The sequence below is a fragment of the Eptatretus burgeri genome, chromosome 15 (assembly GCF_056783735.1).
Source record: "Eptatretus burgeri isolate ZD-2024b chromosome 15, Ebu_testis_v1, whole genome shotgun sequence".
NCBI classification, from domain to species: domain Eukaryota; kingdom Metazoa; phylum Chordata; class Myxini; order Myxiniformes; family Myxinidae; genus Eptatretus; species Eptatretus burgeri.
The window spans coordinates 27,971,364-27,998,308 of NC_140975.1; the positions used below are offsets into that span (position 1 = coordinate 27,971,364).

The 26,945-nt window shown below is 43.4% G+C and overlaps 1 protein-coding gene across 8 annotated transcripts in view; it reads right to left on the minus strand.

Annotated features, from left to right (window-relative positions):
* SLC38A12 (solute carrier family 38 member 12) overlaps positions 1-26,945 on the minus strand; it is a 180,193-nt gene that overhangs the window by 125,345 nt on the left and 27,903 nt on the right. For 7 of the 8 annotated variants that reach the window (XM_085856974.1, XM_085856972.1, XM_085856977.1 and 4 more), the window contains one exon: positions 11,401-11,485. In XM_085856974.1, the coding sequence (XP_085713100.1) occupies positions 11,401-11,485 (85 nt within the window). Of the gene's footprint in view, positions 1-11,400; positions 11,486-21,129; positions 21,210-26,945 lie in introns of all 8 variants that reach the window. The other variant, XM_085856978.1, reaches the window with a different exon arrangement.

Sequence of the window (26,945 nt, forward strand, 5' to 3'; positions counted from 1 at the left end):
AATCCCACTCTTCCTTCCAAGTCTTCACATTGGCAGTACACCAACACACCTCAGGTCAACGTCTTTCCATGTGTGTGATATTTCCTATCCTCATTAACTGTCCCTACCTCTCCACATAATTTGAAGGCTGCTGTTTTCATCCCCATTATTTCCCCTCCTCCCCTTTATTCATCACCTTCTCACATTCATGTGTTGTCCCACTGTCAGTGTTACGTTCTACACTTTTTCACCTCGCTCTTCGACAAGGCTGAGCATTATATAATATTTCTTAATTGAACAGTAGGGTAACAGCCGAGCTCTTGGTGTGGCAATATATAGCTCATGTAGTTTTATTTATTTGAAGATCATATGAGTGACTGTGCTAGTCACACATTGTGCACAATTGTAAAAAAAAAAAACAACAGTACTTCCACATGGTAAGCATTCATTTGGCCGTAGAACAATTGAGAAAATTCACTTCACCATGTACAAGCTTTCTTTTTTTCACCTACTATGTATAATTCACCTGCTATGTATAATTAATCTGTTACAAGTGGCCCTTATGGTGCTATTATTTGAAGAACAAGCATTTGTAATTACCTCGCCACAGTGCTTGCCTTTACCATGGTAATTAGCCCAAGCAGAGCAGGTCACAAATATCTTTAAAGTGGAAGACCTATTCTATGGTTCTGCAGGGCTGCCAGAGATTACGACAGATATATTAGTCGACAGCCTTATGTGTGGACTAGCATCTTGAACTGTGGAACAACCCAAATTCTATAACACCATTTTTATGGCACAACAGCTGATGCTGATATCTCTCTCTCTGTCTCTCTCTGTGGCTGCTGGTTGCATCACTGGTTGGGACGTGGCTATGCCGCTGATACAGTGTCCCCCTTACCAGTACACTGGTACTCATTTTGCCGACTCTCAGAAGGATGGCAGGCTGAGTCAACCTCCAGGTGTATTTTAATTCAGCGGCCAACGGGGCTTGAACTCAGGACCCTAGGAGCCCAAGCCGCCACCCTAACCACTAAGCCAACAACAGGCTTCACAGTTGAACTATAATCCCTTGAATAATTGTCCAACAATCCATTTCATCATCCAATATATGGTGAAATAAATAATCCACACCTTGCATTACTTTTTCTTGTTTTCAATCATTTTGCAGTTATATTGGAAATATAATCATCACGTTAAAACCAGCAATGACAGATGTCAAAGTACATACATCTTAAAACACCCTTAAGCCAAAAAGTATTTTTAAAAAATCTCAATGGATTATGAAACAATAGAAAGGACATCAGGAAAGAAGTGGGGAGGGGTCAAAGGGTTATCATTTTATTTTTTGGATGGCCAAAAAAAACCCACGATTCTCATTGCTCCAGTTTCCATTTTATGTTATCTTGCCATAATTGCTTTGTGAGCTTTGGTCAATCCATCTCCTGTTCGACCAATGGAAAGCAGCTCAGCATGAGAACCACAGTTGAAAATGTAAGCAGTCTGTGGGTTCCATCCTCAAAGAATAATCAAACTAACTAAAATAATACATTGTTAGAAAATAATGCACACAATTTTGATTGTTACATGGATACACAGGGATATACAAGGAACTTTGGTGCAGGAGAAGGTCATTCTGCCAATCAAGCCTGCATTACAACAACACCACAACACCAGATAATCACCCATCAATACATAAGCTACAAGTCCTGCAAAAATCCCTGTTAAACCTTTGACCTACATTGCCCTTTTGACCTATGTTGACCTTTTGACCTCAAAATCAATAGGCTTCTTGTTTATGACCGCCTCTGCCAAGTGGTGAAGTTTCGTGAAGATCGGCTTAAAATTGTGACCTGCAGGTGATTGACATACAGACAGACAAACAGACTAAACCAACCAATATACTGTACATGCCAATCTTTGATTTCCAAATTAATAAACAAACTAGAGAATTCATAGAACACCTTCCCCCATGCAGTCTTGACAAAAATGACATGGGAATGGTTAACCGTTAATGCCTCCCTTTTTGTCACCATCGAGGTTTACCCATGCACTGGCACAATCACAAAACTGCCACCTCTTCTCAGACAAACTGATGATTTTGGAAAAATATTTGAGAAAAAGAAGCACTAAACAGACAGATTGCTTTGGACGAAGTTAGCTTAGGTGTTGCATCACTGTGTGCAACTATTTTGCATGAATCTCAATGTTGCCCCGCCCTGAGAGTGCGAGCGGAAAATTTGATTTGCGAGACGACCTACAATTTTTCCAAAGTACTGTTTAACTAAAGCTTTTGGAAGTGGAAACAAGGCGATTTGTGTTCTAGTATTCAATTATGTTGTCATGTTGGAAGCTCGCAAACGCGATACGCTTCCGTGCTGAAAAATTTAATCCTGTGAATGGCCGAAAAAATTCTATCTAACTACATTCAATGTTACAACTTACTGGTCCGCAAGGTCACCCAATTCGATTAAAAGCTGAATTTGGTGGCAGAACGCATGGGAAGCAGAGGGTGGAGAAACATCCGGATCGTGTTTGTCTCCAGAAATGTCGGGATGGCGGTTATCTCTGGGCGTGTGTTTGTTACCGGACGTGACCGGACGGTGGTTGTCTCTGGACATGTCCAAGGTGGTGGTTGTCTCAGGACCGGTCAGTTATTGTTATTGTCAGGTCAGATTAGATCTATGACTTGCCACAGGTACCATGTAAACCTGCACGAACATGTTTCATGGTCGGGTTGTCGGCGACTAAACCATCTCCCCACCAGGTTTCCTGGTGAGGAGGGTGTATAAATATGGACACCCAGCAGGATTAAAAACAAAACCTGGCAAAGGGTGGAGAAGCTCTTTGTGAGCCAACAATCATCCATATCTAGTGCCCAACTGTGTCTGTGGACAGATATCCTCCTGCAGTTGGGCTACATGTTTTTTTGAAGCTTGGTGGCAGGATTTGCACTCAGGCCACCGTAAAACCCTTCACTCCGCAAAACACAAGAAAAACGCAAAGGAAATAGAAAATACACTCCGTGGGTGTACCTCCTGTGAAGCTGCCATCCACAGGGCAGCTCACCGGATGACAGGATTGTGGCAAAGCCTTCGGGACCCCCACTCTTTGATGATAGGACGGGATAACCTTCCCCGGTCAGATTGCGGTCGTGTGTGTCAGGGTGGTGCTGAGGTGTCGTCCACCAGACGGCGGTCTCCTTGAGTTAACCTGAGGTGGTCCCTTCGGGTGTGTGCCTGGAATGTCCCATCCCGAAGAGAGGATGATCACCTGTCTCTGTTATCATCTGAGCTCAAGCGTTTGAACATCGGTATTGCAGCACTCTCTGAGGTTCAGAGACCGGATAGTGGCGAGATCACGGCGGGTGGTTACACCTACGATTGGTCTGGTCACTCTGATGGTTACCATGCCCAATGCATTGCTGTAGCTGTGTACAATAAGCTGACTCCAATGATAACTCATATAACACCAGTCAACGAGCGAATTATGAGACTAAGGCTTCGTCACTTGTTGGGTGTCGATTCCCTGGTCTCTGTATATGCTCTGACTGAGGCGAGTGATCTCACCGTAAAGGACGCATTCTATACCACGCTCGAGTCTGTGGTTGATCAGTGCCCCAGGTGAGATACTCTTCTAGTCTTGGGGAATTTGAATGCATCAACTGCAACTGAGAGGGATGATTATGAGACGTATTGGTCCCCATGGGTCTGGAAATGTGAACCAGAATAGCACTAAGTTCCTTGACCTTGCAAGAAGTCATGGACTGAGGGTGGCTGGTTCATGGTTACAGTGCCCACAGGCTCATCGTTGGACTTGGTATTCCAACGTTGGTGGTGTGGCAAAGGAGACTGACTGATGATGGTCGATGGAGGATGATCCAGAACTGCAGGTTCTACCAGAGTGCTCAGTTCCTCAATACCGACCACAGGCTTGTATTAGCAACTCTGAAATTGCAGCTTAAATCCAGGAGAATTGTACTGTTGTGGAATTTATTTCTTAACATTTTATTTGTTTTATTACTTTTAATTAACCGTTTAACTGACTCGATGTAAATCCTGTTATTCAAATGAAAGACACCGATTAAATCACTTGCCACAACGTGAAAGTACATTACATCAGAGAGTTTTATTTTTACTTGGAAGCCAAGGCGTACAACCCAATGTGGTGGTATAGATCTACACGTGCTTGCACTAAAACAAGATTACAATTTCTGGTATTTATAACGCTTTCATGGGAGAGTGGAAGGGGCTGTTAAACCTGAAACAAAGAACTCCAACTGCAATACGTCTTCCAGGTGAAAAGCAAATGATGTAATCATAACAAAAGTTACTGTTATCAACCAGGTCACTTTGTTCCATAGCAAGACATTCTTTTTATCAACATTTAGGTCAAAGACTCTTGGCTAAAGGAAAAACATCACTGACAGCCAATTCGACTTATAACAAAAAAATAAAATTTATAAAACACCAGCAACGATTACAAATTAGAGTACATTCATAAAATTATTTTCTTCCATAGTACCATCCCAGCCTCGGCTGGATGTTGGCAAGCTCAAGGATGAGAAGATAGTTGAGGAGTTTGCGAGCTGGCTGAGGGGGGATTTTGGGGGTCTGGGTGCTTTAGGGAATCCTCAAGAGTTGTGGAGTGCCTTCAAGACCACCATCCTTGATGTTGCCGGTGGATGTCTTGGAACTCACCAGAGGGTGAAGAAGAATTTTGTCTCTCAAAGGACACTGGATACCATTGACCAGAGTCGCAGGGCAGGCTTAAGGGCAGAGCTGAGATGTTCAGGGAGTTCAGGCATAAAGCTGTACATGTGCTAAGGGTAGACAAGGAGGCCTATGCGCGAGAAATCTGTGAGGGGGTAGAGCATTGACCGTGAGCAAGTGATTTTCATCCTGCTTACAGGGGAATTTGCACATTGTGTTCCTCCAATCCCGTCCCTCGGTGTACTGCACTTAAAGCGGAGGGTGGTGGGCTCTTGACAGAGGGGTCCAAAGTGAAGGCCCAATGGACCGGTTACTTTGAGCGGCTGCACCAGGCTGATCCACCAGCTGTTAAGTTGGATGTCAGGGGTGTTACAATCCCTGTTGTTGACCATCCAATCAAATGTGATCCACCTTCGTTTGTGGAAACACAGGCTGCGGTGAACCGGTTGAAATAGGGTAAAGCTCCTGGGATCTGTGGCATCCAAGCTGAACTTCTCAAAGCTGGTGGAAATGCTGCACTCATGTCATTGCAAGCAGTTCTGTGCTCTGCGTGGAACACAGGCATCATCCCAACTAACTGAAAGAGGGGCCTTGTTGTCCCTCTCTGGAAAGGGAAGGGCGATCACCAGGACTGCAACAACTACCGAGGGATGACGCTGCTCTCAGTGCCAGGCAAGGTCTTTGCTTGGATAATTCTTGATAGGGTTTGCCACCATCTGCTTGAGCACCTGCTTCCAGAGCAGTCAGGCTTTACACCAAAGAGGTCAACGATTGACCGTCTCCTTTCTCTTCGGGTCCTCACCGAGCACAGATGAGAGTTTTGGCAGGGGCTGTTTGCAGCCTATGTTGATCTCTGCAAAGTGTTCGATTCAGTGAATCGGGATGCCCTCTGGAGGATTCTTGGTCTTCGTGGGGTGCCACCAAAACTGATCAATCTGATGTCTGAACTATATTCTGGTACTGAGAGTATTGTTAGATGTGGTGATGCCATCTCTGACTTATTTCCTGTTGTTATTGGAGTTCAACAGGGGTGTGCACTGGCCCCCACACTTTTCAGCGCTTGTATGGACTGGATTCTGGGGAGGATGTCGGAGAGATCAAGCTGCGGTGCATTGTTTGAGAATGTCAAGATCTCTGCCCTTGATTTCACATATGATGCAGTCATCTTTGCAGAGACTCTGGATATCCTTTTTGGGGCCCTCGAGGTGCTGAATGAGGATACAGAGCCACTAAGATTACGGATTTCCTCGGTCAAAACTAAGATCCAGGCTTTCATTGACTTATTGGATGCTGCTATCTTGTCTATACCTATTTGTGGTGAGGATGTTGAGGTCACAGAGATTCACTTCCCTTGGCAGTGATATTCATGTCTCTGCTGGCTGTGAGCCAGAGGTCAATAGACATCTGGGTCACGCCTGGGGAGTCATGGATTCACTCGATCATAGGGTGTGGCGCTGTCGGTACCTGTGCAGGAGGACGAAAGTCCGAGTCTTCAGGTCCTTGGTGCTTCCAGTCTTGCTCTTCGGACGTGAGACTTGGACTCTGACCAGGGATCTGACAGAGACTTAATTATTTTGGTACCAGGTCTCTTTGGAGAATCCTCGCAATCGCTGGTCGGACTTTGCATCCAACAAGTGGTTCCTGAAAGAGACTCAAATGAGATTTGTTACCTGCATAGTCCGTGAGCATCAGCTGCGGCTGCATGGACATTTGGCTCATTTTCCTGACGCTGACCCTATTCACCAGATTCTCTCAGTGAGGGAGCCTCATGAGTGGAGTAGGCCAATTGGTCGACCACGTGCATAGCGGTTGCAACAGGTTGATCGGCATCTCCAGGAGATGGGGATGGGCCATGCATCTGCCTGGGGAATGGCCAGACGGAGGCCCATGGAGTACCAGCATAAAGTGGACGCAGCAACGTGCTGCTCCGGCACATGCTCCCATATCTGACCTGACCTGTCAGAGCGTTGGTTGGCTCCAGACATGTCAGGATGGTGTTTGTCTCCGCACATGTCCAGGCGGTGTTTATCTCTGCATGTGTCTGGGTGGTGTATATTTCCAGACATGTCCAGGCGGTGTTTATCTCTGCACGTGTCCGGGCGGTGTTTATCTCCTCACGTGTCCGGTGATGTTTATCTCCGCACGTGTCCGGGCGGTGTTCATCTCCGGACGTGTCGTCTGGGCGGTGTTTATTTCCGGACGTGTCTGGGCAGTGTTTGTCTCTGGGCGGTGTTTGTAGTAGTGGTAGAAAATGTATGTCAGACGTATTTTCTTTCCATCTTCCCTGTTATTCTGTGCAGAATATTTTTCATGAGACAGAATAATCATGAGAATAATCATAATTAACGTTCCACCGCATGTATGCCGTTCCTTTCCCTCACTTCAATGCTTAGCTCCTTCCGAAACTCTTTCCTACCTCATCCCAAACACCATGGATGGTGTTTCGTATGACCCAGCCAGCCATTCCTTATAAACCATTTCGTTGAAGTGCTTGCTGGAGTGCTTAATAGCGGTGGGTGGATCGATTCCAAGGACTCGACCCCAACCATGCAATCAAAAGGAATCGAGAAGTGAACCGGAGTCGACATCAATTCCAAGTAATTTCTACTTTATAGAAAGAAGCGTTTTTCTTGGAAAAAAATTTCGTCCCTGTTGGGCATGTTCCAGTTACACATGGCTGGTAATATATTAACTGAAAAGGAACATGCTCCTGGGGTGTCCCGTTTGCAATGTAGCAGCAAAAGCAAGTCACTTGCAAACTAAACACGCCCCCGGGGAGTTTTCCTTTTAAATGCATAGCAAGTCATTTAGAGTTGGCCGGTAAAACGTGCTGGTTGCTTTGCTCATGCATGGGTCGACAATACTTTAACTGATAAACATTTGACAGCACATCATTCAAAAAGTCCAAAAGTGCAGTTTGGAACTATTTCGGGAAGGTTAAAGAAGACAGTCCGAAAGTTGCATGCTCACTTTGTTCAACAGACCTTTCTCATTACTATAATACATCCAATATTCATCCATTCCATCCATTGGGACCAGACTCTGCACAGAGCATTGGTGCTGCCAAAGCAGTCTCCTGGGATATTAGGCACAGTCCTGGACAGGTCACCACTCCAACACAAGATACTCAAATGGCTCAATCATTGCATCAAGCTGGTACTCATTTTGCCAACCTCAGAAGGATGACAGGCTGAGTCAACCCCACCTGGTATTAATTCAACAGCCAAGCAGGATTTGAACGCAGGACCATAAGATCCCAAGCCCACAACACTAACCATTAAGACATCACCAGGCATATGTCCAATTTACTAAAACATCTGAAAACCAAACACCAGAGAGAGTACCCATTACTGATGGTTGACAATGCAGATTCAAAGAAACCAAAGTCTGCAACAGCAACAAGTTCGCTTTAGCAATTGACGATTGAAAGCACTTTCACCCCAGTATGCTGCCTTCCCTTCTCATACTGCATTCCCTTCCCCTTGCCACATGCTGCCTTCCCTTCACCTGCCCTCACACTGCCTTCCCTTCCCCTCACTCTGCTTTCCCTACCCCTCACCCTGCCTTCCCTACCCCTCACCCTGCCTTCCCTACCCCTCACCCTGCCTTCCCTACCCCTCACCCTGCCTTCCCTTTCCCTCCCCTCACACTGCCTTCCCTTCCCCTCCCCTCACACTGCCTTCCCTTCCCCTCCCCCCAGACTGCCTTCCCTTCCCCTCCCCTCACACTGCCTTCCCTTCTCCTACCTTCACGCTGCCTTCTCTCCCTTCCTGCCATGCTGCCTTCCCCTCCCCTCATGCTGTCTTCCCTTCACCTCACCTCATGCTGCCTTCCTTTCCCCACCTCTCCTTACCCCCCCACCCCTCCTCTCTCTGGCCCATCCCTATCCTCACTCTCCCCTCCCTCCTCCACCTCTCCTCACTCTCCCCTCCTTCCTTGCTCCCCATCATCACTCTTTCCCCCTCCTCGCTCTCTCCCACTTCCTCACCCCCCTCCTTACTCTCCCTTTCCTCTCCCCTCACTCCCAACTATCACTGCCACCTCCCTCCTCTTCCCCCCCACACCCCTCCAACCCCCTCCTCTCTCCCTCTCCCACTTCCTCATCCCCCTCCTCGCTCTCCCCTTCCTCTCCTCTTCCCCCTCCTCACTAACCACTCCCCCTCCCTTCTGCCTCCTCTTTCTCCACCTTCACCCTCTCTCTTTTCTCCCCCTCACTCTCCCCCCCCATCTCTCTCTCTCTCCCACCTCTCTCTCCTTCCTCGTTCTCCCCCCACTTCCTCTCCGAGTAGTCCCATCAGTGATGCAACGGGTGGTATTTGCTGGTCATTAATATGAGGATGAAGAAAACTGTGAAAGAATGAGACTGAAAACAATATTTAAACTTAATTTATCATTCACTTCCACTGTATTACACACTCTCCAGAGCTAGCTTCTGATCTCCAGACCGACGAGCAACTTGTCCAGTATCTCACCAAGTTGCACGCTCAAAAAATGCCAATAGCATACTGCTCATGGATTCCACTGTTACCACACCACGAAGTGAACGAACTTTTAAACATCTCTTACACGCAGTGTACCAATTGAAGATTGCCAATTCCATGGTGGGTACTCTACACCCATCGCTGATGACGTAAATATTGTGAACAGATGTTTTGATCAGGTGAAGATACTTGAGGCTCTGTCAGTGTATTGGCTTGGATTTTCTTTATTGTTATAGTGTTGGCACAGAGTATAACAGTTATCAATCGCTCATTTTGGGGCCTGCGGAAAGTAGCCCAGAGAGTGACCAACCCATATCCAACGGACAACGATTGTATCAACCCAGGAAGGAATTCTCCCCTGGAGACACGAGTGTGCACGAAAGTGTGCCAGATGAAAATACGCAATGCACCAAACTTGCGAATGGCTTCAGTTTCTCAAACAAGTGAACAGCCAAGTGATTCAAGGACGGTCAATTACACTCTGCTCACAGAGGAATGTTAATGTGTATCGAGTTCCACATTTTAATATTCCTTCTTCCAAAGTCAATGAAAACTTAGCTTGATTTGCATTGTCCAATCTACATTTCCTGACTTTGAATGCCAACATTGTAACAGTTTTCCCCACAGAAATCACTTAGGCTAAGGACCCATTTTGTGTGGCACAGTTTTAACAAGGTAATCATGGGACGCAAATGGAAGTTGATAAAAACCAGCGAACACTACATTTGCATTTGGACTAGCGTGAATACCCTCAAACTATGTTCTGATGTTCTGCCTTATGTTTTAATTGACGCCCCGATGCTCAGATACTCTCCCGACACTAACCATCCAACAGTCACTGCAGTGCTAAAAAGCCAACGTTGCAGGCCCAGCTGTCGATGCTTATTCAAGCCAAAGACTAACTCCATCCATTCCTTCCCACATCCCGCGAGAGACACCTAGTGGACCGGCAGAGATTGGTTACAGAACAGGTTCTTGAACCGATGCTCGCATGTCCCAAAGCCACGTCTGACAGCACCAAGCACATCAAGGCTTAGCATGCCCAGGATAATACATTGCCAGGCATCCAAGTGCATGTTACATTACCCTGAACGCACCAATCATCAATGACCAACAGGAATCTCAAGCTCTGCACGTTTCTCAAATGCCAATGTCATTCAGCACAAGGCTTTGCAGTTGGCTGAAAAGGAATTTTTGTTGTGACATAAGATGGTTGGATTCCTTACACGCACACACACACGCAAACGCGCACACACGTTTTGCATGTCTGCTCATTTATATATTTTTTCCTTAATGTAGCTGAATGTGTAAATGATCTCAACAACTCACTCTAATACCCCCCCCCACCAACCTCCCTCCATAACGTAAACAAACATAGATGACAATTTTGGGACAATTATCGGCAAAGGTGAATTTATGCTGTCCATAACTTTGACTATACACATCTGAATTTGGGTTGATTGCGTGACCATTCCGGTTGTTTTCACAACTATTATGCTAGAGGTGAGACATTAGTAATTTTTATTTGCAGTAAAATATATATATGGGTAGTAATTTTACTCAGTTATTTCAAATTCCATTATCACTTTAATAAAAATATATTTCGAAAATAACCTTACTTCTCTTGATGAAACAAAAGTAAATCCACAAGCCTGTCAGTTATATTCTTTAACAAGCATGCTGTGATGGTGGTGATGGGGGGATGTTCTTGGCCCCATCATTTCTGACGGACTTTACACTCGGAGAAAATATTTAGAAAATATATATATATATATATATATATATATACATATATATATATACATATACATGTACATATATATATATATATATATATATATATATATATATATATATATATATATATACATATATTGAGACGATTCCTTTGAGGTAGATATGATGCCACAGACTGATATAAATACCCCAGGTAGTCCAGATTTAATGCCACTTAAATTTTTTTCTTTCAGGACAACTGAAATCAGTGGTTTACAACATGAGATCACATACTATTGAAGATCCAAAGAGTGAAAACAGAAAGGAATGTGCTAAAATTGATGTGTCAATGTAAAGAAACGTTCAAAGAAACCTCTGCACAAGAATTAATATGTGTATGTTTGTCGGTCGCCCACAATTTGAGCAATTATTACAATCAAATTGTAAAATAATAATGCCTATGATTCCAGACTTTTAAATCACAAGGTAAAAAAGAGCTCAAGGATGAGTACCTCTGATTTCTTCTCACATTTCTTCCCTCGCAGGCGGGCGTTTGCCACAGCCATGGCTTCAATAACAAATGTCGTCGTCATGAAGCTGTGAAGGAAAGAAAGTAGAAGTTTAATAAGAGAGATACAAGTTCTGCATATGGGTCCTTCAGGAGGCTGCTTACTTTCCCCAAACCCAGTATCCATGTGAATTTGCTCCGGTGATAGTTTCAGCATCAACCATCTATCTATAATTCCAGCAATCTCTGTGTGCGTGTGTGTGTGTCTGTCTGTCTGTCTGCGACCGCCGTTTCTCGACGACCGCCAGTCCGATCTGATTAAAACTTGCCAGTAATATTGCCGGGGCCCCGCAGATGTGCCTTTTCGAGGTTTGATATCAATCGGACAAGCGGTTCCCAAATTAAGGCCATTTTACTGCTTTTTCAGTGTTGAAAAGGTGTATATGGCAGCTGAAGGTGTCGTTCCACCTTCTCATGCCAATTTTTTCCCAAATTCTTAATAACCGGACGATCACTGGTCCGATCGGATTGAAACTTCCCAGGAATATTGCTGGGGACCCGCTGATGTGCCTTTTCAAGGTTTGATATCAATCGGACAAGCGGTTCCCAAGTTATGGCCATTTATCTGTCGACCAATGACAAGACACGGTGCTATGACATCACGAATGATGTCACAATTAATGTTTATTTATTTATTTTTTATTTGCACGATTGACAGTCCGATCTGTTTGAAACTTGCCAGGAATATTGCTGGGGACCCTCTGATGTGCCTTTTCAAGGTTTGATATTAATCGGACAAGCGGTTCCCAAGTTACGGCCATTTATCTGTCGACCAATGACAAGCACGGTGCTATGACATCACGAATGACGTCACAATTAATGTTGATTTATTTATTTATTTATTCTTTTTATTTATTTTGCACGATTGACGATCCGATCTGATTGAAACTTGCCAGGAATATTGCTGGGGACCCGCGGATGTGCCTTTTCGAGGTTTGATATTAATCGGACGAGCAGTTCCCAAGTTGCGGCCATTTATCTGTCGACCAATATCTGCGAGAGAGGGGGACGGGAGAGGGGGGATGAGAGTGGGGGTGAGAGAGGAGGGGGAGAGAGGAGGGGGAGAGAGGAAGGGCGAGACTAGGGGGGATAGAGGGGGCAAGAGAGGAGGGAGAGAGAGGGGGCGAGAGAGAAGGGTGAGAGTGGGGCGAGAGAGGGGGGACGGGAGAGAGGGGATGAGAGTGGGGGCGAGAGAGGAGGGGTGAGAGAGGAAGGGCGAGACTAGGGGGGATAGAGGGGGGCAAGAGAGGGGGAGAGAGAGGGGGCGAGAGAGAGAGAGAGAGAGAGGGGCGAGAGAGAGGGGGAGAGAGAGGGGGAGAGAGAGTGGGGAGAGAGAGTGGGGAGAGAGAGTGGGGAGAGAGGAGGGGGAGAGAGGAGGGGAGAGAGGAGGGGGAGAGAGGAGGGGGAGAGAGAGTGGGGAGAGAGGAGGGGAGAGAGGAGGGGAGAGAGGAGGGGGAGAGAGGAGGGGGGAGAGAGGAGGGGGGAGAGAGGAGGTGGGAGAGAGGAGGGGCGAGACTAGGGGTGAGAGAGGGGGGAATAGAGGAGGGGTGAGACTAGGGGTGAGAGAGGGGGAGAGAGAGGGGGAGAGAGAGGGGGAGAGAGATGGGGGAGAGAGAGGGGGAGAGAGAGGGGGCGAGAGAGGGGGGCGAGAGAGGGGGCGAGAGAGGGGGCGAGAGAGGGGGCGAGAGAGGGGGCGAGAGAGGGGGCGAGAGAGGGGGGCGAGAGAGGGGGCGAGAGAGGGGGGCGAGAGAGGGGGCGAGAGAGGGGGCGAGAGAGGGGGCGAGAGATGGGGCGAGAGATGGGGCGAGAGATGGGGTGAGAGATGGGGTGAGAGAGGGGGAGAGAGGGGGAGAGAGGGGGAGAGAGGGGGCAAGAGAGGGGGCAAGAGAGGGGGGAAAGAGGGGGTGAGAGAGAGGGCACGTCACAATTCAAGAGCGGGGGAGAGAGAGGAGGGGCGAGAGAGGGGGGTGAGAGTGGGGGCGAAAGAGAGGGGCGAGAGAGGAGGGGGAGAGAGGAGGGGGAGTGAGGAGGGGGAGTGAGGAGGACGAGAGAGAGGGGCGTCACAATTCTTCTTCATTTGATATGATGTCACAATTGACACTGGGGACCTGAATATGTTTCCCAGGTGTTTCCCAAGTTATGGCAATTTATGATACGGTTGGTCCGATCTAATTGAAATAATGCCCCAATCCAGTCATCGTTTACGCACCTACAGGCCCGCCCCTAGGGCCCCTACTAGTCATAAGTAAATAGCACAACTTAATTTGTAACACCAGTGATAGACCTTTAAAAAGCTGCAAACAGTAAAAAGGCACAAAGTATTCAGGTTGTCCTCCTGAAGTGTTTCTCCCTGAATTAATGGCTCATGATGCTGAGAATCCAAGTTCAAATTCCATGTATTCCATGCATTTGTCCAGTGTAGACTGTCCTTGAAATTCATGCTCAAGTACACTGATGTCTACTAGTATCTTTACAATGCATATGATTCAAGTCAGGATCCTTCGTGATCCTGCATGATACATATGTGTGTGCCGTGTGTGTATTTAATAAACAGGAATAAACTCCTGCATGATACATATGTGTGTGCCATGTGTGTATTTAATAAACAGGAATAAACTCCTGCATGGGGCTTGTGTGAAAAAAATTCTGACTCAACTCAGGACTCAAACCCAAGGACCTCATCGCTTCTGCAGCAACAGCCCACTGAGCTATTGAGTCTTCGGGATAGGCCCCAGAAATAGATGATTTTTATTTTTTATGTTGAAGGCTTCAGTCATTGACTAAATTGTCCTCATCGAGGCCAGGCCTTAAATTAAAGAACTGCATTGATAGAAAAGTAAGGAAAGACAGAATAGTCTAAGAGTTTTTGAGTAAGTAAAAAATCTGCTTTTTGAAAAGGGAAAGGTCATAAGTGTTTGGGAACACGTGAGAAGGTAAAGAGTTCCAGAGTTGGCAGGGGAGGGGAAGAAACAAACATCGTTACGGCCCACCCTTGATCTCGCTAATGGTGGAGGAACACAAGCAGCAAGTTCTTATGAGCAGAAACCAAAGTAATATCTGTAGAAAAGAGAAAGAGAGCCTACTTTGCGGCGTAATTTGAGCAGGTCGAGTTTTGAGGTCACATTGGTAGAGTTGACAAGTCGAATAACTTTGTATTCAATTCTGTCCAGTAAGTATGAGGAGCTGGAACCTCCCCAGATGTGAGAGAAGTACTCTATACAAGGACGAATCAATCCTATATTATATATATATATATATATATAGTTGGAGAAGAATCTTCGACATCTAAACAGGACTCCAAATTTCTTTGAGGCAGACTTAGCTATTTGCGTAATGTGTGGATTCCAGGATAAACTTGATGTTAGAGTAATGCCATTTTTTTTGTTTTCATGTCGAGGCTCGTATGAGAGCTAACACACAATGCGCAGCAAGGGGGCCATGAGACAAGAGGGGTGGGAGAGGGAAGGACAAAACAGTGGGGAACAGAGACATTAAGGAGATCTGTGGAAGGGAGAGGGATGGGAAAATTGCATGAAAATTGAGGATTTTATGTGACGATGACCTTTGATCTTTTGACTGTTTTACCAAATTCCAATGGAGATCAGGGGAGTGCTCGTCACACCCCACAAGTTTCAATTTACCCGCCAATCACATCACGTGCCTTCTAGTTGAATGGTTTGCATTTGCAGGAACAATCATCTGGGTGGCAGACGGTTGTTCTTTGCGGATTATGCGGTTTTACCGTGTGAGACATAATCTGCAGCGATGCTCACCATAATAGTCAGGAGGTGCGTCTGATGTTTTTACGACAAATGTGGTCATTATTGGTTAGATATTTATCGGTATGCCATTTTGATGAGGACAAATAATCCCGAAATCCCAAAATCCGGATAGGCGGATATATTTGGTGTTCAACTGATATTGACCATGTCATCTTTGTCTGTTTGACAGAGTCGCCAGGCCGAGGCCTCTGGGTTGGAGGTGAGACTTTGGTGTTGGACTATGCCCAATGAAAATCGGGGGAGTGATCGTCACATTCCACATGTTTCAATTATATATATATATATATATATATATATATATATATATATATATATATATATATATATATATATATATATATATATATATATATTATACAAGTAAAGACTTGCGGTTGGGAGTATAATCAACGGAATCCATGGGAAATTCTCTAACCTTTCATTGAACAAAAATGACAACAGTTTTGAATAACAACATGTGCCAAGCAACATGCATCCGTTAACTTTTCTCAAGAGGAATGAAAATTATCACAACATCCCCATAAATACCCAAAGCTGGGGGTGGGCTAAGCTAGATTACGTCTCATCGCCGGGGATTACGTCTCACACGGTAAAACCGCATAATCCGCACAGAACAACCGTCCGTCTGCAACCCAGACAAATGTTCCTGCTAATGCAAGCCATTCAACCAGAAGGCACGTGATGTGATTGGCGGGAAAATCGAAACATGAGGAGTGTGACGAGCACTCCACCGATCCCCATTGGACACAATGTTTTTGAATCAACCCTTGCCTTTTGAATCTGTCCTTTGTTGAACATCATCTAGCAAGTACCTCTCCTAATATGTTGCTTCTCTCAGAGACCCAATTGCACAAACTTTGAAAAAGATTCTGAAGCCTTATTTTGTAAAAAAAAAAAATTGGTGTCTCAGTCACGACAGTCCCACAATCACTCAAGTCGAAAATATCAAGTTGTACATCACATTATCCTAAATAAACTAGAGATTTCCTTGAAAAATGATTATCCAGCATTATAAATATTATGATTTCATATCAGCTGACCTCATTGAATATTCAAAATGGTGGAAATTTCATGATAAAGTAAGGATTAAGAATTTCATGACCAAAGCAACAACACCTGATGTTGATTCTTGACGAGATCACTGATAGCCAATCTCCAGGTGCCAGCACCCACCGGAACACCACAACAGACATTGACAAAACAATCTCCAGACGTTGACACGTCCTGACTCACTACCATGACAGAGCAGCTAGATATAACACCTTCAGAAATCACGAAAATTTCACTTTGGAAAGCACTTACAACACTACTGCTTGATGAAATGGCAGCTCAGAGCAACCAGCAGACTGCCTCGAGCAATGGTAATTGAGTCAATTAGTTGATACCCCTCTCGGGACAAATGAGATAAGATAATACGACAGTCATTAAGGCCCGGTCACACCTTGACGTTTTAGCCAACTTATGCCGATTTTTGAATTTTTTTTCTAAAACGCTGGCACACGTTGAATACGTTATGGGTAAGTTTTGATAACATTGAGAGCACGCTGAAAAACACTGCCATACGTTGTTGTACGTTGGCTTTAAACGTTGTACTTTTTGGTTGTCCTCAAATTTTTTCATGCTTGAAATTTCACGACGTATGCCGGCGTATGACTCACACGTTCCGCAACGCTGGCCACAAGTTGTATGCACGGTCTGCGATCGCTGACAGATGTCAACACATGCTACTTGTAAGTTAATCATAAGTTGAGACACGCCGAGGTAATGTTTAGCATACCCGAAACTTATTTCTAACCTATGATTAACGTGTTGTTGGCACGTTACGCGATCGTTGCCACACGTCGACAGACGTTACTTTTAAGTTACTCATAGGCTGAAAGACGTCGGTATAATGGATCGTCCTTGCGTCAGCGTCCACGGCCACGGCCAGGACACTTATTTGCAGCATTCTTCAAACTTTTCTTCGGCATGATGAGGATGTTCACACTTCGATGTCGAGCTTGGCTATGATTCCAATTGTCCATCGGCAGCGTCTATTTAAAATAGTCGAGTTTGAGCGTTTTAACACGTTCAGAAGAAACGCTTCAAATTTCCAAACCCCAGCGTCAAAAAACAAAGGCGAGTGACAGCAATTTAAATCGTTCATTGTAAACAATGAAAATAGTTGAGTGGTACCGTTTAAAAGTCGTTGAGTGTAAAAAAAATCGAATTGTTGAGCGCAAGCGTCTACTTTCAATAGTGGGGTTTGAGCGATTTAACACGTTCAATAGAAACGATTAAAATATCCGAGCGCCAGCGTCAAAAAACAAAGTCGAGTGACAGCAATTTAAATCGTTCATTGTAAACAATGAAACTAGCTGAGTGGTACCGTTTAAAAATCGTTGAGTGTAAAAAAAATCCAATTGTTGAGCGCAAGCGTCGACTTTCAATAGTGGAGATGCAGCCATTTAAATCGTTGAGTTTATCATTTAAATCGTTAAATCGTTAAACGCAAGGACGATCCATCATAACCCACACCCTCCCCCTCACACTCACCTACTACTGCCAACATGAACAAACTACTACTAATACTAATACTGATACTGATACTGATACTGCTGACATGGACATCGACTCAAAAAGGACTCGAAAACACAGTTGGGTTCCCCTTTTATGAGCAGCATTTTTATATACCAATTCCCAAAATCGCTGGGAACACGTCTTTATATGGCAGTTGTAAGCTAGAAACACGTTCATTTATTTTTTTTGTCGACCGGAAGACGTCATTGGAATACGTCTACATAAGTCGATGTGTGTTGGGACTACGTAAAGAATTGGTTCAAAGAACGTCAAACATAAGTCAGAAATAAGTTTCGCGTAAAAAAGACATTACCGCGACGTGTTTCGACTTATGAGTAGCTTATAAGTAGCCTTTGTGGACGTGTGTAAGCATCCACATATCGTGTGTAAAACTTATCCCCATCGCATGCGGAACGTGTGTCATACGCCGAGTACGTCGTAAAATTTTGAACATGTTTAAAATTTCTTGACGTACTCTACTTACTACGATGTATGATAGCGTACTTTAGCGTTGTACTCACGTATACCAAACTTACTCATACCGTATTTAACGTGCCCCAACGTTTTAGACACATTTTCCTTAGGTCGGCATACGCTGGCAAGATCGCCAAGGTGTGACCACGATGTTGACACTTCCATTTCTACGGCAGTTATGATTTGAATCGTTGTGCGTCAGCCTTTTAATAGGCTACGTCACGACATCGTCGGCGATGCGTGCAACGCGCTATGCCTAAGTTAGACTATCGTTGGGCATCGGTTGTGTAGGCCGACAACAGGTTCAGCATTCGTTGGTATACGTTATCTATAACACAACGAAACGTTCTGTGTTGTTACCAATGCGTTATACATAAGACCAAGTCGCTATGAATACGTCCGAATCGTTAAAAAAAAACATCAAAAGTTCAACGTAAGCCAGCGTTTTACATACATTTTAATACGTTGCCATCGCTGGCTAAAACGTCAAGGTGTGACCGGGCCTTTACCTCGGGAATATATGGAGCACCGATCGTTCAACAGCTCGGTTTCTGTATCATATTCTTTTGGACTACGTTTGCTGCTTTGGCCAGGACCATGGCATCTGAGTCATCCCGATTGTCATAAACATACTTCAAAGCATCCCCAATATCTTTGTCAAAAGCCAACAGCACTTCTCTTCCCTGAGAAACTTCTTTCAGATTAGGGACCAATTCAAACAGTTTTGCTTTGAGCCTGGTTGAGTTCCCTTTTGATGATGATTCTGAATCGGAACTCATCTGTAGGAGTCGAGCATCATAAATTTTGGCTAAATCAGAGTTTAAACATGGGGGCTTGCATTTCTTCTGACTGCTCTGATATGTGCCACCAACTCTGCCAAGGCCACAGCCTCAGCAGATACTTCACTGGAAGAGGCAGAACCACTCTTCACCTTGCAGTCAGCATTATGTGCTCGGTTGTATACATCAACCAGACAATTTTTATGAAACTGTGCATTTAGTGCGTGCATATCTGACAATACTAACTTTGCCATGAGCTTGGAATCATGGGGTTTTGTTGCACATTCTTTAACACGGGCATCAATGTTGTTGGTTCTTGCTTTATGCATGAGACTTCCTGGTTGTCACAAAAGAAGCACTTTGATTGCTGACAATTTAGAAGAAGTAGAAGACAATGGTAGAAGTATCAAGGCTGTGTCTTGTTTTTTTTGGGGCTGGGTTCATATAATGTGTGTTTCGAGAGACAATTTTTCCCTTTTGAAGCTTGTATGTAGAAAATTTTAGGTAACTAGTTTTTCTGCTCAACAGCTTTGTGAGCCTTGAGGGTATTAGCAATGCCATCACCATCATCTAATCTGCTGAGGCTGATTCCCATAGGGAATGGGCCACACTTCTCAAATTCTTTCAAGTTATGTGCAATTGACATGTAGGCAGATGTAGCTTTCTCTGGATATAACAGGGGGTTTGTCTTTTTGGTCTTCCTAGCACAGAATACACAGTGCCCATTCTGTTTGTTGCACAGAAGTAGCTGGCTGGTTATGTCCCTTTGGTTTTACAAGTTGGCATAGATGTGACATGGAGGAGACTATAACAATGACCTCTACCACTAATACCACCACCACCACAAAGCACTAATGTCCTTTGTCCTTTACTTCCTTTCCTTGCTTGGTAGTTACATGCATATCTGAAAAGAAATTCCAAATCAGTTTAGTAATGGATAGGTTAATAATGCTAATAGTATACATTTCTACATGAGGATTAAAGGTCACTTCTGACCCCAAATTTCACACCATATTCCTAAAACATAAAACAAATAATTCCATACATGACAGAGGCCTTCATACTTGATTCACAAGCAAGTACATTCACACATTAATTGTGTGAAAACATCACAATCTTGTTTTTGATGCTAAGATATTTATCATTTAAAAATGTAACCCTCAACTTTCAGCAGATTAATGTCAGCCACAAAGCTCCCTTTTAAAAATTAAAGGGGAACCATCCCAGCAAAACATGATGCTATATTTAAAATATACAATCCAGAGTGATGGAATATGGCTGCATGCAGTGTATAATGTTCCTAAAAATAATAAAGCTTGTATTGTAAAAATGGTTGTTTTACCACATGAACTAGTGTGTTTTAGGTAAAAATCAATACATTTTTAGGAGGTTAAGGGTTCCAGGCTTCAAAATCATTTTTTATCAGGGCTCTGTAGCTAATATGAAAAGGTATGACCTAAATTAGAACTCCACCAAATTTGGTGCTTTTGTCACAACGTCAACTATTTTTTAGCTTTTGTACTCTACTACAAGATGTTCCCTGATTGAAGACGTTTTCACGAATACAAGCAGGGAGGATAGACTCACCTATGTCATCCTGTCTCCTAAAAACGGCAACTGTCTGGCCATGAATGAAGAAGTCATGCAGATGTTGCCAGGTGAAACAGTCACTTAACTCAGCACAGATTCAGGTAAGTGTGACAATGTTGAGGAGGCAGAGAACTATCCTATGAAATTCATTAATTTCCTTACACCATCCTGAATGCCAACTCACCACCTTAATCTCAAGGTTGGTTGTATCATCATGTTGCTTTGCAACCTTGCCCTGCAAGAGGGACTATGCAATGGTATAGTACCAGATTAGAGGTCATCAATCTGCACCAAAACTGTGTTAAAGCGAAACTGACTTCTGAGCCGAATTCTGAAAATCAAGTTCTCATATATCCAGTAAAGCTCGCCCAAGCGCCATCAGCTTGCCATTCACTTTACAAAGAATCCAGTTTTCTCTACGCTTAGCTTGCTCGATGACAATCAACAAGGCACAAGGCCAGACATTTGACAAGGTTGGCATTTACTTACCTCAGCCAGTCTTCATCCATGGCCAACTGTATGTGGCATTTTCTTGAGGAAGGGCTCTTACAGATGTTCTAGTCAAAATTCTTGACACCGAGACCCAAGGCAAAATGGTCACACACAACGTCATCTACCATGAAGTTCTAGCATGAGGAAGTTACAGGTTCAAAAACAGAACTTGTGTCAATTTGAAATATTTGGTATTGTGCTACACAGCATTATGATTGAAATTGGGTGTCACATGACACTGGACATTACACGGCATTTCCATGGGTTCCTGCTAATAATAATTAATGTATAAACTGGAGTTAGGTTATTTTGAACATTCCTCATCAGAAAAAAAACAACAAAAACATGAATGCTGAAATACTCTAGATGTATAGTATGGTCGTCGTACATTCCTGAATGAAATAACTTTTTGAAATAAAATGGATTTCTAAATATAAAAGAAATATAAATTTAAGATAACACTCACCAGTAATGGGTGAGGAGGTTGTTTGTCAAGGTAGGGTAGGGTTGAGGGGCAAGTGTTTGAGGTAATGGGAAAGCCCAAGTGCTCTCCCAATATCAACCTTTCGTTCTCTGTCGTCAAAATGCTTTAAAACCTTTGATTTAATTTCTAAATTAAGTATGTTTCTTGTTTTCTTATGACCAGACACATTACCATCACTAATTGCACATTTTGACTCATCTTTATAAGGAATTGAATCACGCTTCAAACAAAATCAAAATGGTGTGTTCAGTCTACATACGCCTCCGCATCTATGCGACACAAAATATTTCGCTATGGCTTGATGGCAAATGATGTAATAACGAACACTGTGACGACAAAATAATATATGTTCCCTATTGTATCAGCAACGTTATACCGAAACAATGTTAACCAAATCAGCATTAAGTGGGGAATTACTATAATCACAAAACTAAGGTTTTACTCTACATTCAATCACATGGTTTGCGAAAAACTGTTGACTTAAAAAGTGGAATATACTGTAGCATCACTTCCTCAAGTTCACACACAATACAGACAGCATCAGCAAAAATTGTCATGGTCTCTGTTCAAAGAAAGCTTCAAAATCAATCAGCAAAAGTTAATTAACCAATAAAAGTGATTCATCTTTGTGCAAGGAACTAATCAATTCCAATAGTTAATCAAACATAAATCAATGAAATTGGATGCTAATTCCACGTTCAATGAAGCTGAGAGGTTGATTAATGGTAAAACACATTAAAAATGATAATAAAGCAACATAGGGATATACTATAGGCCATACAATGAACCAGATGATAACTGCAAATTATCATTTTACCTCACTTTTCTCTGCTTACCAAAAGATTAGCAATGTTGATGTTTTTTTCAACTCGAATCTATTTAATTCTGCTCACGACTTCGAACAGCAATTCCCGCTCCGACACTATATTCACCGAAGCTGTCCGGAGCCCCTCATAATTCAAAGATTAATTTGGTTGCCGTTACTGCCAGAAGCAACACAACAAGCGAATACAGAAACCATGGGGGCACTCAATGTTGTAAATCCATGGTGAGAAAAACAAACAGTGCAGTATATCTTCACAGCCCTTGTGTTGCACGCGTACCCCATTTAAAAACTGAACTTTAACAAGATTGATGATCGGGTAGGAATTCAACTGGCTTTTTGAAATTTTTGTAATGGTGCATTTACTTTGCTGCTGCTACCGATTCGAAAATATATCAGCAGCTTATATTTCCCAAATGAGTTTCATTTCTTGATCAGTAATCTGAGAACACAAATACGCTACATGGCCAAAAGTATGTGGACACCTGCTCGTCCAACATCTCATTCCAAAATCATGTTCATTAATATGGAGTTGCCCCCCCCCTTTGCTGCTATAACAGCCTCCACTCTTCTGGGAAGGCGTTCCACAAGATGTTGGAACATTACTGCGGTGATTTGCTTCCATTCAGCCACAAGAGCTTTAGTGAGGTTGGGCACTGATGTTGGGTGATTAGGTCTGCCTCACAGTCAGCGTTCCAATTCATCCAAAAGGTGTTTGATGGAGTTGAGGTCAGGGCTCTGTGCACACCAGTCAAGTTCTTCCACACCAATCTAGACAAACCATTTCTGTATGGACCTCACTTTATGCATGGGAGCATTGTTACACTGAAACAGGAAAGGGCCTTCCCCAAACTGTTGCCACAAAGTTGGAAGCACAAAATCGTCCAGAACGTCATTGTATGCTGTAGCGTTAAGATTTACCTTCACTGGAACTAAGGGTCCTAACTCGAACCATGAAAAACAGCCCCAGACCATTATTCCTCCTCCACCAATCTACTGTTGGCACTATGCATTCGGGCAGGTAGTGTCCTCCTGGCATCCGCCAAACCCAGATTCGTCCGTCAGACGGACAGATGGTGAAGTGTGATTCATCACTCCAGAGAACACATTTCCACTGCTCCAGAGTCCAATGGCGGTTACCTTTACATCACTCCAGCCTACGCTTGGCATTGCACATGGTGATCTTAGGTTTGTGTGTGGCTCCTCAGCCATGTAAACCCATTTCATGACGCTCTCGACGCACAGTGATTGTGCTGATGTTACTTCCAGAGGCAGTTTGGAAAATGGTAGTGAGTGTTGCAACCGACGACAGATGATTTTTTTTTATCGTGCTTCAGCACTCGGCGGTCCCGTTCTCTGAGCGCGTGTGGCCTACCACTTCGCGGCTGAGCTGTTGTTGCTCCTAGACGTTTCCACTTCACGATAACAGCACTTACAGTTGACTGGGGCAGCTCTAGCAGGGCAGAAACTTGACGAACTGATTTGTTGGAAAGGTGGCATCCTATGACGATGCCACATTGAAAGTCACTAAGCTCTTCAGTGAGGCCCATTTCCAATGTTTGTCTTTGGAGATTGTATGGCCATGTCCTTGATTTTATACACCTGTCAGCAATGGGTGTGGCTGTAATAGCCGAATCTACTAATTAGAAGGAGTGTCCACATCCTTTTGGCCATGTATGTGGAGAGACGACTTGCGATGTTCGCCTGTACAGATGGAATAGTGCAAACATGGTTGAACTAATGACCCCTCCAGAGGGAAGGGCTATTGAGGGTGGGAAAACTATCCCAATTCTGCAAACAAATCCTCACTCTCAGGGGGAGTGGGTATTACTGGTATGCAGAAATTGAAACTTAAGAAGATTTCACTTCATAAAAAAACTTTCAACTTCTTCAGAAGACTGAACGGAAGGCTTTCATATGAAGGACTGCACGGTCCTGGCTCCACGAAAGCAAAAGCACGACATTTTAGATGTGACGAATCTCTGCGTCGTTCCTTGGAGATTGATTGGCTATCGCTGTGCCACGGAATGTACATGAAAAACTTGCTTTACATAAATAAATGAAAATCGATTAAATATACTGTATGTAGAAGGAAAACTTCTGGAAAAATTGTATGGATCAGATTGTTGATATGAAAATTATTTTCCCCCCCATTTCTCCTTCTAATAGTGTTATGACATCTTCAGAGTGTAAAGATTCAAATCAAAGCACAGGTCAAGAATGTGCTGAGATGCTATCTGTAAAGATAAAAGCCAAATTAGTGTATCTCAACTTCATAATCTACCTGGTCATTCCCAAATACAGATCACAAAAGCAAAGGTCCATGGGGGAAGAGGCATAAGAGTGGGAGGGGTACATATATTGGAAATTCAAGATAAATATTAAGTCCCTTTAATTATTCTTAATCGTTTTTCGAATAAGTGTCAACATAGTTTGGAATGCTCGCTCCGCAAAACTAACACTAAAGTGTGGCGAGCGTATATATGCAAAGGGTTTTCTGGGAAAAGTCACACTTTTTAATCATTCTCCTGGCTGGCAGAATGGTGTAGAGGTATGCACACTCGCCTCTGAGCTGTTTCGAGTGGGTATAAATCCCAACTCATCTGTAAACTGTCATCCTGGTGTTTCACAAGCAGGGTGAGGCATTAATGTATGTGCCGTCCCTCGAACAGAAGTAAAACTGGGCGTCCCGTCTTCTTACTAATATATTGTGCACAAGAAAAAACAACATTTTTTAAAAATGTAAAAACAGAGGGATGAAAACTCAAAAAACAACCAAACAAGATAAGAATGACACCACATTATGATGCCACAATAAAATGTCAAACGTTTAGGATGCCAAAATAAAACGTCATCTTTTGACATTTAAACTTTTGTTGTGGGATTGTGGTGGAACAATATCGAAAGATGTCGTGATGCTAATCCATAAGAGGATTGTAATGTCGTATTGTGGCATCGTAATATGGTGTCATTCCTACCTTGTTTGTTTGTTTTTTGAGTTTTCATCTCTCTATGTTTTTACAGTTTTTTTAATGTTTCTTTTCTTGTTTCTGCAATTAAAAAAAAAAAGTAAAATGCTTCATGTTTTATATACTTTGTTATTCTGGTGTGAAATAAATTCATGTATGTTATTCAATTTAGCTTACGGTACATTCTACGTCTCCCCCCTCAATCCTGATTTTGGTTCAGTCCACTAGGTGGATTACCACATATGCAAAAATGTCGATGCGATTGTAGTTTTTTTTTTAATAATAAAATGTTTAATGTTTCATATACTTTGTTATTCTCCCGCGCTCGCGAAGTGAAGGGCAGGGTTAAGCAATCGGTCGCGTACGTTGAACGTATGTAAGTACGTGTCTGTATTTTGTTATTCCCTTTTCTCTGCAACCACTTGGCAGATTGACACAATTTTCACTATCGATTGAAGCTTGGCTCTTGTCCCATGGGGAATAAGTGATTTTTTTGACGTCAAAGGTGCCTTTGTTATGACATCATAATTGGATATGTAGAATGCAACATCTGATCAGTATGAAAAATTTTGAGGGTCATCTAGGGATAAAATGGTCCACAGAAAAAAAATTGATAATGTCATCGGTCACGTGATTTGGCAGACATATTGTTTCCAAAAAATAATAAAGCAATCTCCTGGGCTATTGGGTACAACCCTGGACAGGTCATCACTCCGACGCAGGATACTCGAATGGCTCAATCACCCCAGCAAGCTGGTACTCATTTTGCCAACCTCAGAAGGATGACAGGCTGAATCAACCCCAAATGGTACTAATTCAATGGCAGAGCAGGATTTGAACTTAGGACCTGAGGATCTCAAACCCATCACCCTAACCATTAAGCCAATACTAGGCATTATAAAGTGTCAGTTCTCGTGTTAAGAGCGTACATCGAAAATCGTTCAACAAAAGGAAATTGAAACTTCACGACAACTTACATGACCATTTGATATGGCGCATATGACTTGGATGATGCATGCCCCCTCAAAACTTACATGGTGAATTAAACAAAGCGTAATGGCCAGAGACAATGTCACTTCCTCGCATTAGAAATTAGAATCATTGTAATAGCTTCAGCCTTTATTGTGCTCAGCTGGTGAAAAAAGCAAAGAAGAAGAAGTACAATTTGGCATTTCAATAATCTCCCGATTTCTACTTTAGCGATCTATTCTGGCGTCTTTATCAGCCTTGGTAGTTTGAAAACACTCAAACGAGAATAAAAGCAACTTTGTAGAGGCTTATGAATGTACTTAATCACAGATTTTTAGATCCTCGTGGAGGATCTCTAAGTTTGACTCACGTTGTTGTTCTTCATCTTATTCTTGTGGACTTTTTTGTTTCACAGCCTACAGTTTTCATCGAAACTTCCTGAAACTTGGCATATATATGTAAAAATACCCTGCGCAGACAGTAACCATCTCCGATTTTGAAAATTCCTCCTAGAAAAAAAAGTTATGACATCAAAATGTCTCCGCAAATGGAAATCGCCGAAAAAATT